Source organism: Blennius ocellaris (assembly GCF_963422515.1).
Source record: "Blennius ocellaris genome assembly, chromosome: 21".
NCBI classification, from domain to species: Eukaryota; Metazoa; Chordata; class Actinopteri; order Blenniiformes; family Blenniidae; genus Blennius; species Blennius ocellaris.
Window position 1 is genome coordinate 11883613 of NC_137670.1, and position 15058 is coordinate 11898670.

General features: G+C 43.7%; 1 protein-coding gene across 5 annotated transcripts in view; it reads right to left on the reverse strand.

Annotated features, from left to right (window-relative positions):
* Positions 1–403: 403 nt before the first annotated feature.
* nrxn1a (neurexin 1a) overlaps positions 404–15058 on the reverse strand; it is a gene marked incomplete at both ends in the record, with an annotated part of 59943 nt that continues 45288 nt past the window's right edge. For 3 of the 5 annotated variants that reach the window (XM_080517677.1, XM_080517678.1, XM_080517679.1), the window contains 7 exons: positions 404–705; positions 1775–1853; positions 9931–10238; positions 11482–11571; positions 12526–12697; positions 13201–13382; positions 14012–14131. In XM_080517677.1, coding sequence (XP_080373803.1) covers positions 404–705; positions 1775–1853; positions 9931–10238; positions 11482–11571; positions 12526–12697; positions 13201–13382; positions 14012–14131 — 1253 coding nt within the window. Of the gene's footprint in view, positions 706–1774; positions 1854–9930; positions 10239–11481; positions 11572–12525; positions 12698–13200; positions 13383–14011; positions 14144–15026; positions 15054–15058 lie in introns of all 5 variants that reach the window. The other 2 variants (XM_080517681.1, XM_080517680.1) reach the window with 2 other exon arrangements.

Here is a 15058-nt window from a genome sequence, read left to right on the forward strand (position 1 = left end):
TTTTTTTTTTTTTTTTAATCTGGCTGCCCCCAAAATAGTTCTTTATTGGGAGTTGAACTGGTGCTTTCTAAATCATTTGGAATGGTGTTTATGTTCATAAAACAAGCCTCTCTCAGAGGCTCTGTTCATTGGTAAATACTGTACAGTGAGGGCTCGTACCCTCAGGCCAGTCTGTGTGTTAGTGTATGGATGTTTGTGCTTAATGTGTGTGTGGGCTTGTTTGTGTGTATGTTTGTGCTTGCGAGCATGTGTGATTATTCAAGAGTAAACATTATCATCAGCATGTCTATGTCAGTGTGTATGTGTGTATTTTTTTTTTTTCAGAATATATCTATTTATGTACATATACCATTATATATAAAGGTGTATGCGTTATATGTCTGTGTGTCGGAAGTCTCCCGCCTCAGACATAGTACTCCTTGTCTTTGTTCTTCTTGTTCTTGGAGATCTTGGCGATGCCCAGCGGCTTGTCCTTGGCGCTGCCATTGGGCTGTGTGGCTGAGTTGCTGATGTAGTTGCGGCTCTCGTCTACGTGGTAGGAGCCTTCATCGCGGTTGCGATACTTGTACATGGCGTAGAGGAGGATGAGGATGCAGAGGGCGGCGGCTGCCACGATCCCTACCACCATGCCCGTAGTGCTGCTGCTCTCCCGTACCACTTCAGACGGACCCGGGAACACTTTAACCTCTGGCAGGGGAGGCCGGGCTGCAAGAGAGGACAGTGGCATTATATCAGTTGGCATTATTATGATAGAAGCTAAATTAATATTCTGCAGCCAGAAGATTCACATTTTAATATAAAACTTTTGCTTTTTCACTTCATATAAGGGGGTTGCAACACTTATGTAAAGAATTTATGACAGTGCTGGTCAGTGTCTCTGCTTGAGACACATTAAACTGCAATAAAATGCCAAGAGTGAGAAATAATAATACAAAAAAAAGGGAGATGCTTCCTGCGGGGATAGGATTTGCAGTTCAAAAAAATTGCTACTAAAAAAAAAAAAAAAAAAAAAAAAACCTTATACCCAAGTGAAGTACACATCATAATAACAACATATTGTGACTCAAACATTGCGATAATGTCACGTCATGGGGGCTTGCGGCAATTTCCACCACAAGTATACATTATTAATTTGGATTACATGTGACGGTGGTGGGTGGAGAGCTGGAGCCATACGATACAATGCATCACCGCGATGAATTATTTGACGTCTATTTTGCATAGTGCTACATGCTGGCTGGGGAAAGGTGCTGCTTACAGCCAAAGCTGTTTACATATAATCATATAATGTGTAAACAGATTACATTACTCATTGCTGAGTGGAGGGCACAGGTGCCCATTATATCAAGTTTTATTACATACTTCTGGCAATTTATGATAGGGGGTTGCAGTGAGAAAATATCTGACACCCTATTAAATGACTGCTTGTACAAAATTTGCATATGAATTTGTTAGACTGTAGGGAGATCAGGTGATGGAGAAGAGGCAGGGGAAAAGAAAGAGAGGGTAAAACGTGATAAGAAAGCAATGGATACGGAAGATAAGAGAGGGGAGCAAAGGCTTATGAGAGTGAGATGAAGATAGAAGGTGGATAGAGTGTGTTAGGTAATGCCTGAAGGCAGGAACCTAAGTGGATATGAAAAATTCATTGTAGTGAGTGACAAAGCCAGAGAAAGGGACAAAAACACAGAGTGGCATTGAGTGTGGAGGACACACGACAGAAAGAAAAGCTCCAAAAGGCAGTCTGAGCGGAGCTTTTGTGGGTGATTCTCACCTGAACTGGGGTCACAGGGGTCAATGTCTTCATCATCGCTTGGACACTCAGCCGACGCCACCAGCAGGTCATCTGCCGACTGCGGGGGAAAAAAAACGAGAGCATAAATGCACATATATAGATACAAATCTGTGTTCCACAACATCTCCGCAGAGATAAAATGCCTGTGCTCCACACCCCTTCTGTTTATGTGTGAGTGCACAACACCAATCCATCGCCCACCCGTTTTCCAGTTTGCCACACACACTATTGCCTGCTATGGCCCCCAGCAATGGCAGGCGGCCAAAACCCGAATGCCAAAGACAGAGAGAATAAGAAAGGAGGAGGGCGGAGAGAAACACTGAATCCTGTTTGAAACCACAAGGGGACAGTCAGATATCATCTCCTTCCCTCTTAACTCTCTCCCCCCTCCTGTTTTCTCTCAACTGGCCCTCCAATCTCGATGCTTCCCTGTGTTCTGTCCTCCCCATCTCACATTGGCAAGTGTTCGCACGTGATGGGAAGGCGTCGCATGATGCGAAAGGCGAGCGTAAAAGCAGTTTGGATTGAATATTCCAGCTCAGCACTCGATAGGTGATTTAAATCCAATTTACTCAATAAGCATCAAGTCAATATGCTACTTATAGTCAACCTCTAACCTACATTATCTAGTTAACATCTCAACAGCCACTCTTCCTCTGTGCCTCACTCTCCTCTCAATGGAAAAGGCGCCCTTTATCCTCTTCATCCCTTCTCCTCCTGTTGCCATGGCAACTCTAAGTTCAGGCTGTTAAAAATGATGAGGAATAAAAAAAGGGAGTGTGCGACCTCAGTAGGGATCTGTGCATTGATTTGCCGTTCCAGCCTGAGTGTGAGGAGAAGGGAGGAAAAGAGAGGGGGGAGGTTGAGTGAAAGATAAATAGATGGATAAAAGGAATTTTAGGTGAAGGCGATTTGGGAGGAACAAGAATAGGGAAACAGATAGGAGGAGGAGGAGGAGGAGGAGGAGGAGGAGGAGGAGGACTTCAAAGTGTTGCGGTCTTTACTTAACACCGTGCTAATGTGCTCCGCATATTCATGAACTACTGTTAAACATCGCCTGCCTTGACGCTTCGGCATGAGAGATATGAGTGTGTATGTGCATGTGCCAGTGTGTGTGTGTGTGTGTGTGTGTGTGTGTATGTGCGTGTGTTTTCACCACACTGGGCGCTCGGTGCCAGCACTAAATTAAAATTGGATTGTGATGCATTGCAGTAGATGTTAGCAACCCAGAGAATAAAGGAGAAACGGGAGAGCAGCAGCGCTATAAAAGAGACGCGCTCTAGAGGCAGATTACAACTGAACTGCAGGTAAAATCTGAACCCAGTCAAAGTGCTAAGTGGTCGATGATGAAAATTACAAGCAATGTTTCAAAGAGAAATCCATTAAGCATTGCGTTCTCTGTTTTCATGCCCTCTTGTTTTTATAAGAGACTGAATAAGTAGTGGAAAAGCCAAGCATTAGTTTATTCATCTAAAAAAGCCTCCACTGGCCCTAAACGGGCTGCCGTTGAGCCTGACAAGCCTAGTGTGGTTTACTTTTGGCCTGAAACATACATTAAGTTATTGGTGCCTGACTCTGTCTCTTTCCTCCACTGCCTTTCCAATCAGTTCTGCCCACTGGGCTGTCAAATGCTGCTGGGGTGAGCTTAGCCTCTGGAATTCAGCCAGTCAATAAAGCTCTGTGCTTTTGCCAGGATCCAAATAGCACACAAACCAATCAGTCTGTAGGAAACACATCACTCCCGACATCTGTCACCGATCAATGTCAAGCCACCGCGCTTGATTATTAATCTAAAGGCACCTATGCACCCTGCACAAACAGCGGCTCTGAATCCTGTACCTTGTGAAATTAATAATCGGGCCACTTAATTTTACAATCTGTGACATCCCCCCCTTCAGCATACCGTCCCATTTCAACGGGAAGGTGTCAATAGCAGTATTGATCCACTTATCACATGGGATACGGCTGACGGAAGAAATACTACGGGCACAACAAACAACTTAAATCACGTCAATCACCCACAGAAGTTTGCAGAAGATGTGCTTAAAAAAAAATGTAAGAGGACCCTCCACCCCCTCCGCCTCCTGCCCCTCCCTCCACGTCCCCATCTTTTCAGCGTCTATCGTGATAGCATGCTGACAGAATGACGGACACATATAATTAGAGGACAACAAACTAGATGCAAGAGGAAAGAGACAGGAATTCAGAGGGCTAGAAGAGAAGAAGGACATCTGCATGCTTAAAGAGCAAAATTTCTACCTGAGCAGCCGAACAGTGCCAACGACCGTCCATGCCTCCCTGACTGCCTATTTCACACATGGTCGCTGCACTCTGTCCTCACACACTCTCGGAGAAGATTCAACAGCTTGTCTGCTACTTTCACAACTGGAAATCAGGCGCACACGCACACACACACACATACACACACGCTCTACAACTGCCGCACATGCTCCATTGGTCTATTTCTATTTAAGCAAACACAGGCGCACACAGGATCAGGCAGAAGTTGGCAGGCTGATGAAGAGATCCTGACGAGCGACGAGAGGAGCTAGCTTCACTACTGCAGATGGTGAGATAGACTCATACACCGCCTGCATTAACAGCCTATCACTGGAGCTCAACCACAGACAGAGGAGGGAGGGAGGCTAGAGAGGAGGAGGTGGCGGGAGTGACGAGTAAATATGGAAAGATATGGAGAGAGAGAGAGAGAGAGAGAGAGAGAGAGAGAGAGAGAGAGAGAGAGAGAGAGAGAGAGAGAGACACAGAGAGAGAGAGACAGAGACAGCAAAGGAGAGCAAGATGAAATGAAAAAGAGAAAGTGAGCGGGAGGACAGGGGAAAAAGTATCTCCAGGAGACAAGGATGGCAAGTGAGGTAAAAAAAAAAAGCAAGGTGGAAACCAAGATTTGAAAGATGTGAAGAGAGAAAAGAAAGCAGCAAGGAAAAAAAAAACTAACAGATGAGGACAGACAGACAGACCATCAGGGATTGTGTGGAAGTGTCTGGGTCAGCTGATTCCCCGATAGCCAATCGAGCGCTGCTCTGAGCCCCAGGTTTCTTCCATCAGTCCTCCCATCAGACATTCGTAGGTACACTCACACATGCATGAACCGAAACGGCCAGCGACAACACATCCACAGATCGAACATCAAAACCAAACTCCAATTGTGACTCAGAGCAGCCTCTAGCATAAACACTCATACATTCTCACACGGTCTCCCTCTCTGCTTCTCGCTGGTGCTCAGCTGTCATGCATTATTAATTCCTTCCACTTTTCAACAGGCACAAAAAAAAAAAAAAATCAACACATTGTGGACTTGGGGAGGAAGCATATAACATATTCTCACTGCATGAAGAACTGATGTTAGGGGGAGATCCCATGGGGAAATTTAGACAGATCAAAATTCAAGACACACCCAGTCGCGAGGCATGTGCGGGAAAATTAATGACTTGCTCGGACCCGTGGCACTTTAGTGAGACACCCCTTACTGCCCCTCCTCTGACGCAATGTGCTGCAATTCCATCCTATTGTTCTCGATCCACCTGAGTGTTTGTGTGTGTGTGTGTGCGTGTGTGTGCGTGTGTGTGCAATCTGTGTTTGTCTCCCCATTTTATGTGTGTGTGCTGGTTAAGACCAGGTTGGTTGCCAGGCAACACTAGTCAGCCTCAATAGAGGAGCTGTAGATTCTTCTTCACCCTTTATAGGGCGCTCTCGAAAGACTTGAACATTGAACATCTTCACCCTATGGGGCTGTTGAATGATTTTATTTTTCTTTCTTGATTTTTTCCCCCTACTTTTCTTACTTTTTGAAGTCAGCATAAATCATCATCACACTCATTTACATGCATATTGAAATGTGATTATCGATTTGTGAAGTTTTAACAATGATTTCTCTAATGCAATTAATGCCAGATCGTTTCTCCAACAATGAGCGTCACCGAAAAAATTGAGATTTGGATCATCATCAAGGTAATCTCCCTGAGTGAATCGGGACCGGATCCTAAAAATGGCCTCATGGTGAACACCGTCAGGCAAAAGAAAAGGAAAACCACCTGGCACAAGACAGAGCTGGAACAAATCAACCTGCCGTGGCGAGACGTGCAGCATGCTGCCATGGAACGAACACAATGGAGAGAACTTTTTGAAGCCTTATGTCACTGGGGACGAAGTGTTAAAGAAAATGAAAACCTTCCACACAGCTAATGTGAAGGCCAAAGGTGTCACCGTGTTCAACAAGACAAGGCCAGATGTATTGAATAAGTAAGTTTGAGTGGCACATCAATACGCAGCGTACGTCCTCCTGGCTTCTTTTGCTCCCAAAGACGTCTGACAATCATCACATTCCTGAAGCCCATTTGAACACGTCAGATCTGATCATGGCCTGGTGACAGATTTTTATGGTCATTGTATAAAGGCGCGCTGTTTGTTGCAATTCATAATCAGTGGCACTTATGCACATTTTAAAGCAGGAACTGTTTAAACCATAATATTGTTAAAGGGATGGTTTGTTCTTTTTGAAATGACGACTCCCACCCTTTCAAGGCTGTTTCATAGTTCCAGCCAGGAAGATGAAGCATTACAAAAACAGCTTCATCCGAAACGCCGTGGGCAACATGAACAAATAAAAGAAACTCTACAAGAGTTTTTATTTGTATCAATATTTCAATGGGATCTTTGCACATTCTGTAATCTTCCTTCATCTCCTTTATCGGTGGCACACATCGAATCTTCGATAGGCTTTAATCTTGGACTTTATTTTGTTGTTTTAATTGATGGTTCCCTTTTCCAGTGGCTGTCTTCTTGCTATTTTTGTCTCAAGCACCGTCATCACTGTGATAAAATATGTTGTCTTGCAATTTACCTTCATCTTGTCATGTACTGTATTTTTATCTCGCAATTAATCAACATTTTGGTATATTTAACTTTTTCTGGGTTTTAATTACCCACACCAGTTTATTATAGCCTAATATTTATATGGATCTTTATGTTTTAGAAATACTTCTATGTATATTTGAATCTCCCTTTATTGAATTTGACTTAAGCTGTTTTATTATATGTTGTTTCGATTAACTTATTTTCTCCAACTGTTTCAGGTATGGATTAGTTTTCCTGTTTAGTCCTATTTGATTTCAATACTCTGAATATGATTGATATGCATATATTGATTGGCAGTATTTAAATGTGCCGAGTGCATATGGTCAAGCAAGTCTTCATATTTTAAAATGAAGACAAATGTTTTGTCCAAAGTGAAAGAGCCAAAGCACTGTTTCTGTGATTAAGATGTGATTAAGAGCAACAGTGTCATCCATCACTGATGTGCACAATTCCATTAACCTCGACTGAGTAATTACGCCTTAATATTCTCCAATAACTGCAAAACTGAGAATGTAAGTAAATTAAAGTGATGCTGGACATTAAAAGAGACAGTTTGTGCAGGACATTAATATTAAGACCATTGAGTTTTGTCTTGTATGGAACAGATTGGATGATATGCCCTGTGCACATAAAACAGTGTGCAGAGCAGCAGTCTGTGGATTTTCACACACTCGCCAAATATATCCAAATAGTCTATGTAGGTTTTTTCCCCCTGCAAATAACACGTCATAAAATAGTGACCCAGCACATGTAGCGATATTTCAAGATATAGAAAAGGAAGAAAAACAATCTATCACTTGGCATTTCTATCAAAAGTAAATGGTGTAAAATGATATATATATATTTTCATCATGTTAAAAAGTTACGAAAAGAAGAAAAAAAAATCTTGTGTCATCTTGTTATTGTATAATATTTAAAGTAGCGTGCAAGCATCATGTATTTGCTGAGCATTTTGCACTTGAAATAGGAAGAAATGCGTATTTTTCTTAATAAAATGTTAAATGAGACAAATAGAAATGCACACATGAAGAGGAGTCTGGGGGCCAACAGGAGTGATTCGCCTGGCAGACTGGTGCAAACACTGCAGTATGCCGATCATCTGCGCTGACCTAGTTCTCATACAGTGATAGTGACTCCGGTGCTCTGCTCTGCATCGCAGATTCAGCTCAGCCATCGGTATATCACAAGAGCAGGAAGGGTTCATCTAAATCACATTTGCATAAACAGGCAGAGATTGAGAAGCGAGGTGTGAAAACAGGAACCAGTGACAGTGCTGTCACTCTGGAGCGCTATCCATCCAACTCCCGTATCCATTATTGATGCCTGAGGCTTAGCTCACAGCCCTCAGCGTTCTATTATTTATGTCTGAAACAGCTGGCGGTTTATACACAGAGGAGCGAGCCTCTATGGGAGTCTGGATGGGAGAGAGAAAGCAAGCAACGGGTAGTGGGGCACCCTATCTCCATGGCAACTTGTATCACTTGGAAAGAAGAAGAAAAAAGAAAAAGAAAGAAAGATCTTTTTTCAGTGCGGCAGGCGCACAGTTTTATAACACAGAAGACGAACTGCAGCAGACACAGACGCCCACAAAAAACCTGACAGCATCTCAGAGTAGTGATCTGAACAATAGAGTATGGCGTACCTGCTGCTAATGCATCCTCAGCCACCACAAAATATGTCGCTGTGACAATTCTGGGTTTCTTAGACCCATTTGCATCAGTTTACTAAACACATATTATGGAAAAGCCATTACTTCCTCCATTAGCACAAGCATTTCTCCTCCAGTAGTTTCGTGGTGGAGGGACCACTCAGTTTGAGAAATCGCTGTCTCATCCATTTGTGTGCATGTAGCAGAAAAATGAAATGAGAACATGAGCTTTCGATCCATTAGGTCATTTTGGTAGAGCTGACCAACGTGGAAGACAATGGGTCTTCTGCCAGGTGTGACATACAAATATATTTTCTCTTTTTATTTAAATCAAGATCTTTTCAATAAGTATAATAGAATTAATAATTTAACCGATTGATCCAACAATTGTAATTAAGAATATTGAAACCTCTTCTTGTGTTGCTCCTTTCAGCCTATATGCTGCAAATTGTTGAAGTTTTGAGATCAACATATTCAGACGCTGCAGTTTCTCTGCAATCTTTTGCTGACATTATTTTTTTCTCCAAATCAAGTATGACTTGTCAACAGTGTCTCTATTTCACAGCTTCTGAAGTGTTTCTTCTAACAGCCTTTTATTTATTTTTGTTTGGTGGCATTAGCCTTTCAAGAGTTAGTTCAGCACATCCAGGATAAGATGAGATCTGGGAAGTTGAAAATGTTTATTGCACCGGGAGTTGATTTCTAAAGATTTTTTGGGGGGGGGAGAAAAACACTTCTGAACGTTTTGCTGCATGAGGACTAACGTTACACAAGTGAACTACAGCTTTTGCAATCTTTAAAGGTCAAGGTTGATTTTGCAGCGACATGTTTTGCACAGTATTTACATTTTTTTTTGCTTTGGTGTGTTGGATGATACATTATTTCACCTCTTTGCAGCTGAAATGAGATAAATGAGGGGTTTCATAACAGTTGTAAACTCACTCTCTGGTCATCACATTCTCTCACACTTTCATAGAGCACAAACCACCAACTTATGTATGACTTGCACTGACTCCGACTTCCTTTAAATTCGGGCAGAAAACTTTGATGTTGGAGCGTCCTGGTGGCCCACGGGCCAGAAAGACTGACCGTGTAATTCAGCGTTTGAGGTTCAGCTTGCAACCTTTCGGTACACATCATGCTCGATTTAAGCTCCTCTTGGCCAAAAACGACTAAAAGAACCTTCAAAAAACTTTCCAGCCGTCCTCCGGCCTTTAACCGGCTCATGAGCAGGCATCATCAGCTGCCTTCTACTTTTTCGCTTTAATCCATAATGTCTCATGTCACTTGTTTTGTTCAATGTCTGTGACGGACCATGTGAAAGAAAGGAATATGTGACACGAGTGAAGTGGCCGCTTTGAGTGGAGCTTTAAACAACATCCCTCTTGCGGGCATATCTAGCCTTTCCTCCAGTCCTTGATTAGCGGGGCTGTGTGCTTGCTAATCCTCTTACCGAGCTAGAAAAGACATTTATCACAGCAAATTACCACTTTTTAATTATCTATTGTCACACCAGAGGAGGGTTGCCGTGTTACAGTTGAACAGCAGATATTTATGTGCCCACACATGGCGCGGCTTTAACGGGCTAGAATTGCGAGGACTGCGCTCTGACCTGTGTGGCGCCCTGCTTTCTGTTGGTGGCTGTGGTGGTGGTGATGTCACTGATGGAGGTGGCGGGGCCGGAGTGGTTGCCTCCGCCCGCGGCGCTGGACTGCGGGGTGATGGAGGAGGACGGCATGTCACCGACCAGTCGCGCGCTGCCCTCCACCCTGATGTGCGGGTGCCCCTCGGCGGCCATGTTGAGGATGCGTAGGCCGTTGTAGTAGAGGCCAGCCAGCTGCCCCTGGAACATGGCCGCGCCTGGCTCGCCTCCGCCGACTCGCACCGTCGTCTGGCTGTTGAAGATGGTCAGCTGGCGGCCTACGCGGGCACACGCACACGCCAAACGCACACAGGGAGGCGCACGGGAGGTAGAGGTGTACGGATGCACGCAAATACGGCCGCGTGCACACACACACACACACACACACACACACACACACACACACACACACACACACACACACACACGCACGCACGCACACGCGCACACACGCACACACGCACACACGCACACACACACACACACACACACACACACACACACACACACACACACACACACACACACACACACACACACACACACACACACAAAGAGGGTTTGAGTGTTACACAATCCACCACCCCCGAGCCATGGTGAGAGGATGGGATAGATTAAGCATGGCAGAGCAAACCGAAGCCGTGGAGAACCGTGGAGAAGGCCGAGACTGAGAGAGATAAGAGTGAGAACAGACAACAGAAAGAGGACGGGGGGGACGGAAAGGGGTGTGGGTGTGGGGGGGTGAGGAAATGGAGACGTTGAGGAGGAGGATGAAGAGGCAAAGAACAGCAGGAGGAGGAAGAGTCAGCAGATGAGAGGAGTCAGAGAGGGCCCTGAGAAGACGGGGCTGACAGATGGTTGGTATGGTGATGGCTGTGCGGCACAACATTATATTTGAAGGAGCGACAGACAGGCAGACAGAGAGACAGAGATCTAGAGAACTGTTGTCACAGCCCTATGAAGCATGCACAGGTTATAAGCTCTAGCACTGCTCACTGTTAAAGGGACTAGAGGCTAATTTAAGGAGCTCTGCTGAAGTTTAGGAGGAAAACTTTTACATACTTTTTTTTTTTTTTTCCCAAAAAAAGCATTGCTCTATTAATCATATCAAATTTACATAATTCTTACAAGTCACAATACTTTGCATGTACTTTAATTTGATTACAAAATTGTTCTCAACATATATGCTTTAGTAAATGCTTTATTGTTTACAATTTGATAAGAAACATTATTTACCATTCTTAATAAAGCATCTTTTATCAGTACTATTTTCTGATTTATTCACATTTAAATCTCTCCATCGTCCCTTTAACCTGATATTATCAGATACACACTAACAAGATACGTCCACAGGCACTACAGTTTACACAGTATTACACACTACAGCTGCCCAACTTTTAAATACTTAGTTATGGATTTAGATTTTTAGATGTTAGTTGATGGTGCACAATAAAGTCAACTGTCTTCAAGTTGTATTTTTTAAAGCTGAAAGTTTTAAGGAATTTTAATCAGGGTTTTTACCTTTGTCGAGTAGCCAATCGTCAACTACTCGACCGAGCCGATAGGGGATTCGCTGTCTGGCGATGGCCAGGCGCTCGTTATCAATGTTGCCTTTAATTTAGAGATGAAAACACAGTAGTAATTACGCACATCCAAACGTGGTACAGGAGCTGGATACAAAAAGAACAGCAATGAAAAGAAAGTAATGGTCTGCTCATTGTTAGCATGTCACTGTGTTACGGTAAGCTTGGCGTGCTGGAAGAAGAGGAGCTGAATTTTCTACGTTTCCAGTGAGCGGACTCTTACTCTCTGTTCATTGGGTTTAATTTAAAGAGACATTTCACGGGTTAACATCTGCAAGAGCACAGGGAAATAATGTTACAGCTGCCACATACTGAGTTTAGAGTTACATACAGGAAGAACCCTCACACACACCTCACAACAACTAACATTTAGCATTTTAACTAGACGCTAACTAAAGTCTGGACTTCATTGTGTTAAAGACTACTATCTAAGATTACCACTTTAAATATAAAAAAACAACAAATATAAAAACAAAGACTGTATTCAACAAAATACACTTTTTCTTTATCTTATTTTTTCTCTCTAGTTAAACATTTATCTCAAAATATGACATGATTTTAAATTATTATTTGTCCAAAAAATGCACCAACTGTTATTATTTTCTTTTATGGTGAGAAAAACCAACTGACACCTGAGTTACCTGTTTTCAGAAATTACCTTTAACACTATTTAACAGGGCTAACATGACATCGCTGGCTAGTATACAAGCTATCGTAATAACTGCCCCATTTTATGGTTTAAAAAGTCACGTTTCATGTCATTTCACACATAATTCATTTCAAACACATTAACATAAAACAACATAAAGAAAAGAAATTGCAATAAAAATTTCTGTTTAAATAGAAACATCGAAATCAACATGTGGTTCATCAGTCAGAAGGTGGGTTAATTTGGACTAAGGTGTATGCAGCGCCGCCCCGGGAGGAGGTGGTGCTGTGGTGGGTCAGAGGGAGGGGCTTACATGGGCGGCGCAGGGCCTACCTGAGGGATACCGCTCTATGACCGGCAGGTCGTCCAGTTGGAGGGTTGCATTGCCACCACTGCGGGTGAACCGAATTATGTGGTACTTCCCATCGTTGACAAACTTGGAGCTCTCCTCGATGTTGATATCATCAGTGCCAACGTTAAACACTACTCTAATGTTTCCTTTATCCTGAGAAGGAGGGAGGGGGGGGAGATAGGAATTTGTTTAATTGGAAACGTGACTAACTTGCTGATGTACCACTGATGGTAATTGTATCATATTTTAACATCTAATGATCTAGACCTGGGATTTGGAAACTGATCGGTGTTTGATCACAAACATTTCATCATCATACCAGGAGACCTTAAGAGGCTGTATAGCCTTAATAGCCAGTAATGTAAAAACAGGACTAATTGTATATCTAAAATGATAATCGATCCACATACTTTTGACATTTTAACCTTGAAATATACTCAGCAATATAGTAATACTTAAAATGACCATCATCATAACATGTGAAAACTATAGCTTATTCATTCTGAGGCCGCTCAGAACGAGTCGAGGAGGCGACAGGTGCTCATGTCTGACCTGAACCATAATGCCAGTGGAATCCTTCAAGAAAGAGATGCACGATAAACTAAATGTCAACGCACCGTTCGGCCGACACTCTGAAAGAGATTGCATGTGCTTACTATTTGCAGCTGCAGGTAGTCTCCCAAGCCATTTGCACTGTCCACCCGCAGCAGAATGGCATGTTTCTGTTGGGTGCTGAACCCCAGGGCGAGCCTGTCAGCCCTGGTGCTGGGACGTTCGTTTGGGGGCCACGTGTAAACCACCATGCCTCCGTCGCGGCCGAAGATATAGGTGGTCCCAGCTGGTCCGCACAGATTTAAAATGTAATTACAGGCAAGTCTGCATGCCACAGCACTGCTACCTATCATCGGGGGGGGGGGGGGTTCCCTGTTGCAGATAGTATTTCTGCCTGCTTTTCTTTGTGAATGTTTATATATTGGAGGCAGATTGCAATATAACAATACAACCTTTAAAATATCCCAGCTGACTACTCTTACTACTAGAGGATGACTGTAATGAATGACTCACAGAAACACATCATACAATAGTTTGACTCATAGGGCTACTACAAACCCATTAGCTATGCCACTTGTAAAGCAGCAGAGAAAATATGGTACTTGAAGCGAGAAAGCAGAGTGAGTTTTCATTCCACGATATATAAGGACAGAGAGACAAGTGAGGGAGTATTCATGGCCCAATATTCAAGAGTTAACACTGCCCTCCCGTGGCTGCTTGGGTAAATGCACACAGACATGCTTCAGTCTGGTGTTGGAAATCATACATTTTAAATGCAGCAACATTGTACCTGCAGTTGTGAACCAGCGTAAGTACAACATGTGCTGGACAATACAGTATGCCATATATCCTGTATTCTAACATGTATACACAGAAAATGTGTTTGAGGGGGACAGAATAACAGCAAAGGCTCACCGTCGTTGCATAACGGCCCAGCATAGGAAGTCATACTGCAGTCACAGGTGAACCCCTCCCACTGCTGCAGACAAACCCCCTGATTGGAGCAGGAATCTTCTTGACAGGTGGTGCTGGGACCTGCAGTGACAGATGTGGAGGGTTGCAAGGGTGCAGACATTAGCAATGGAGAGAAAAAGACAAACATTTTGTTGTTGCTGTGTCTGGAGCCCAGTGTGTTCTCTGCATTACAGCATCTGCCAATTTATAGCTCGTATTTCCTTGAAACAGTTCCCTCTTAATTCTAAATGGCCTCAATAAACGGTTACACCGCAAGGGTGTTATGATTAGCAGCATTCCTGACACCAGGATGTTGTGGATTGGAACTTTAACTTCATAGTGAAAGAAGAAGTGAACCTAGACTGTGATAACAGGTGAAAAAAGCCAAATGTGGATAACATGCAGGTGGTGAGTCCAGATGAGATGGGGAGAGGACAGGAGGAGTAGTTAAACATAAGAGCATGGGGTTATGTTTAAAGGTCTTCATTCTCAATACTCTCTTTTGACAGTCTTTCCCTGCCTCGTGCTATCGCCACGCACAAGGAGAATGTCAAAGCTCTAAACTTAGTTCTCCTTCACTGCACTTCCAGCATGAGGCATGGAGGAAAGGGTGTGAAATGATTCACACATGGAGTATTCGAGTTTAGGTTGGGAGTCAGCGGGAGGGGGGTTAGAGAGAGGCATGCTGCTCGGTGGAGCTGTGGTCAACTCAAGTCAAGCAGTGGTAATGTCACGACTGCGATGAGATCACTACGGTGGCTAGGAGAGGACAGGTCACCTCTGACCTTTGACTCTGGATCAATGAGATCCGGCACAACACTGGACACCACTGGGTAGTTTCAAGACACGCGTACGGACACGCACACACACACACACACACACACGCACACACGCCCACACACACGCGCGCACACACGCCCACACTTGTCTGCTACTCTCACGCACGTGTCTCACATGCCCACACAAAGCCATATACCTTGCAAGTCAGCTTTCATCAATGTAACTTTT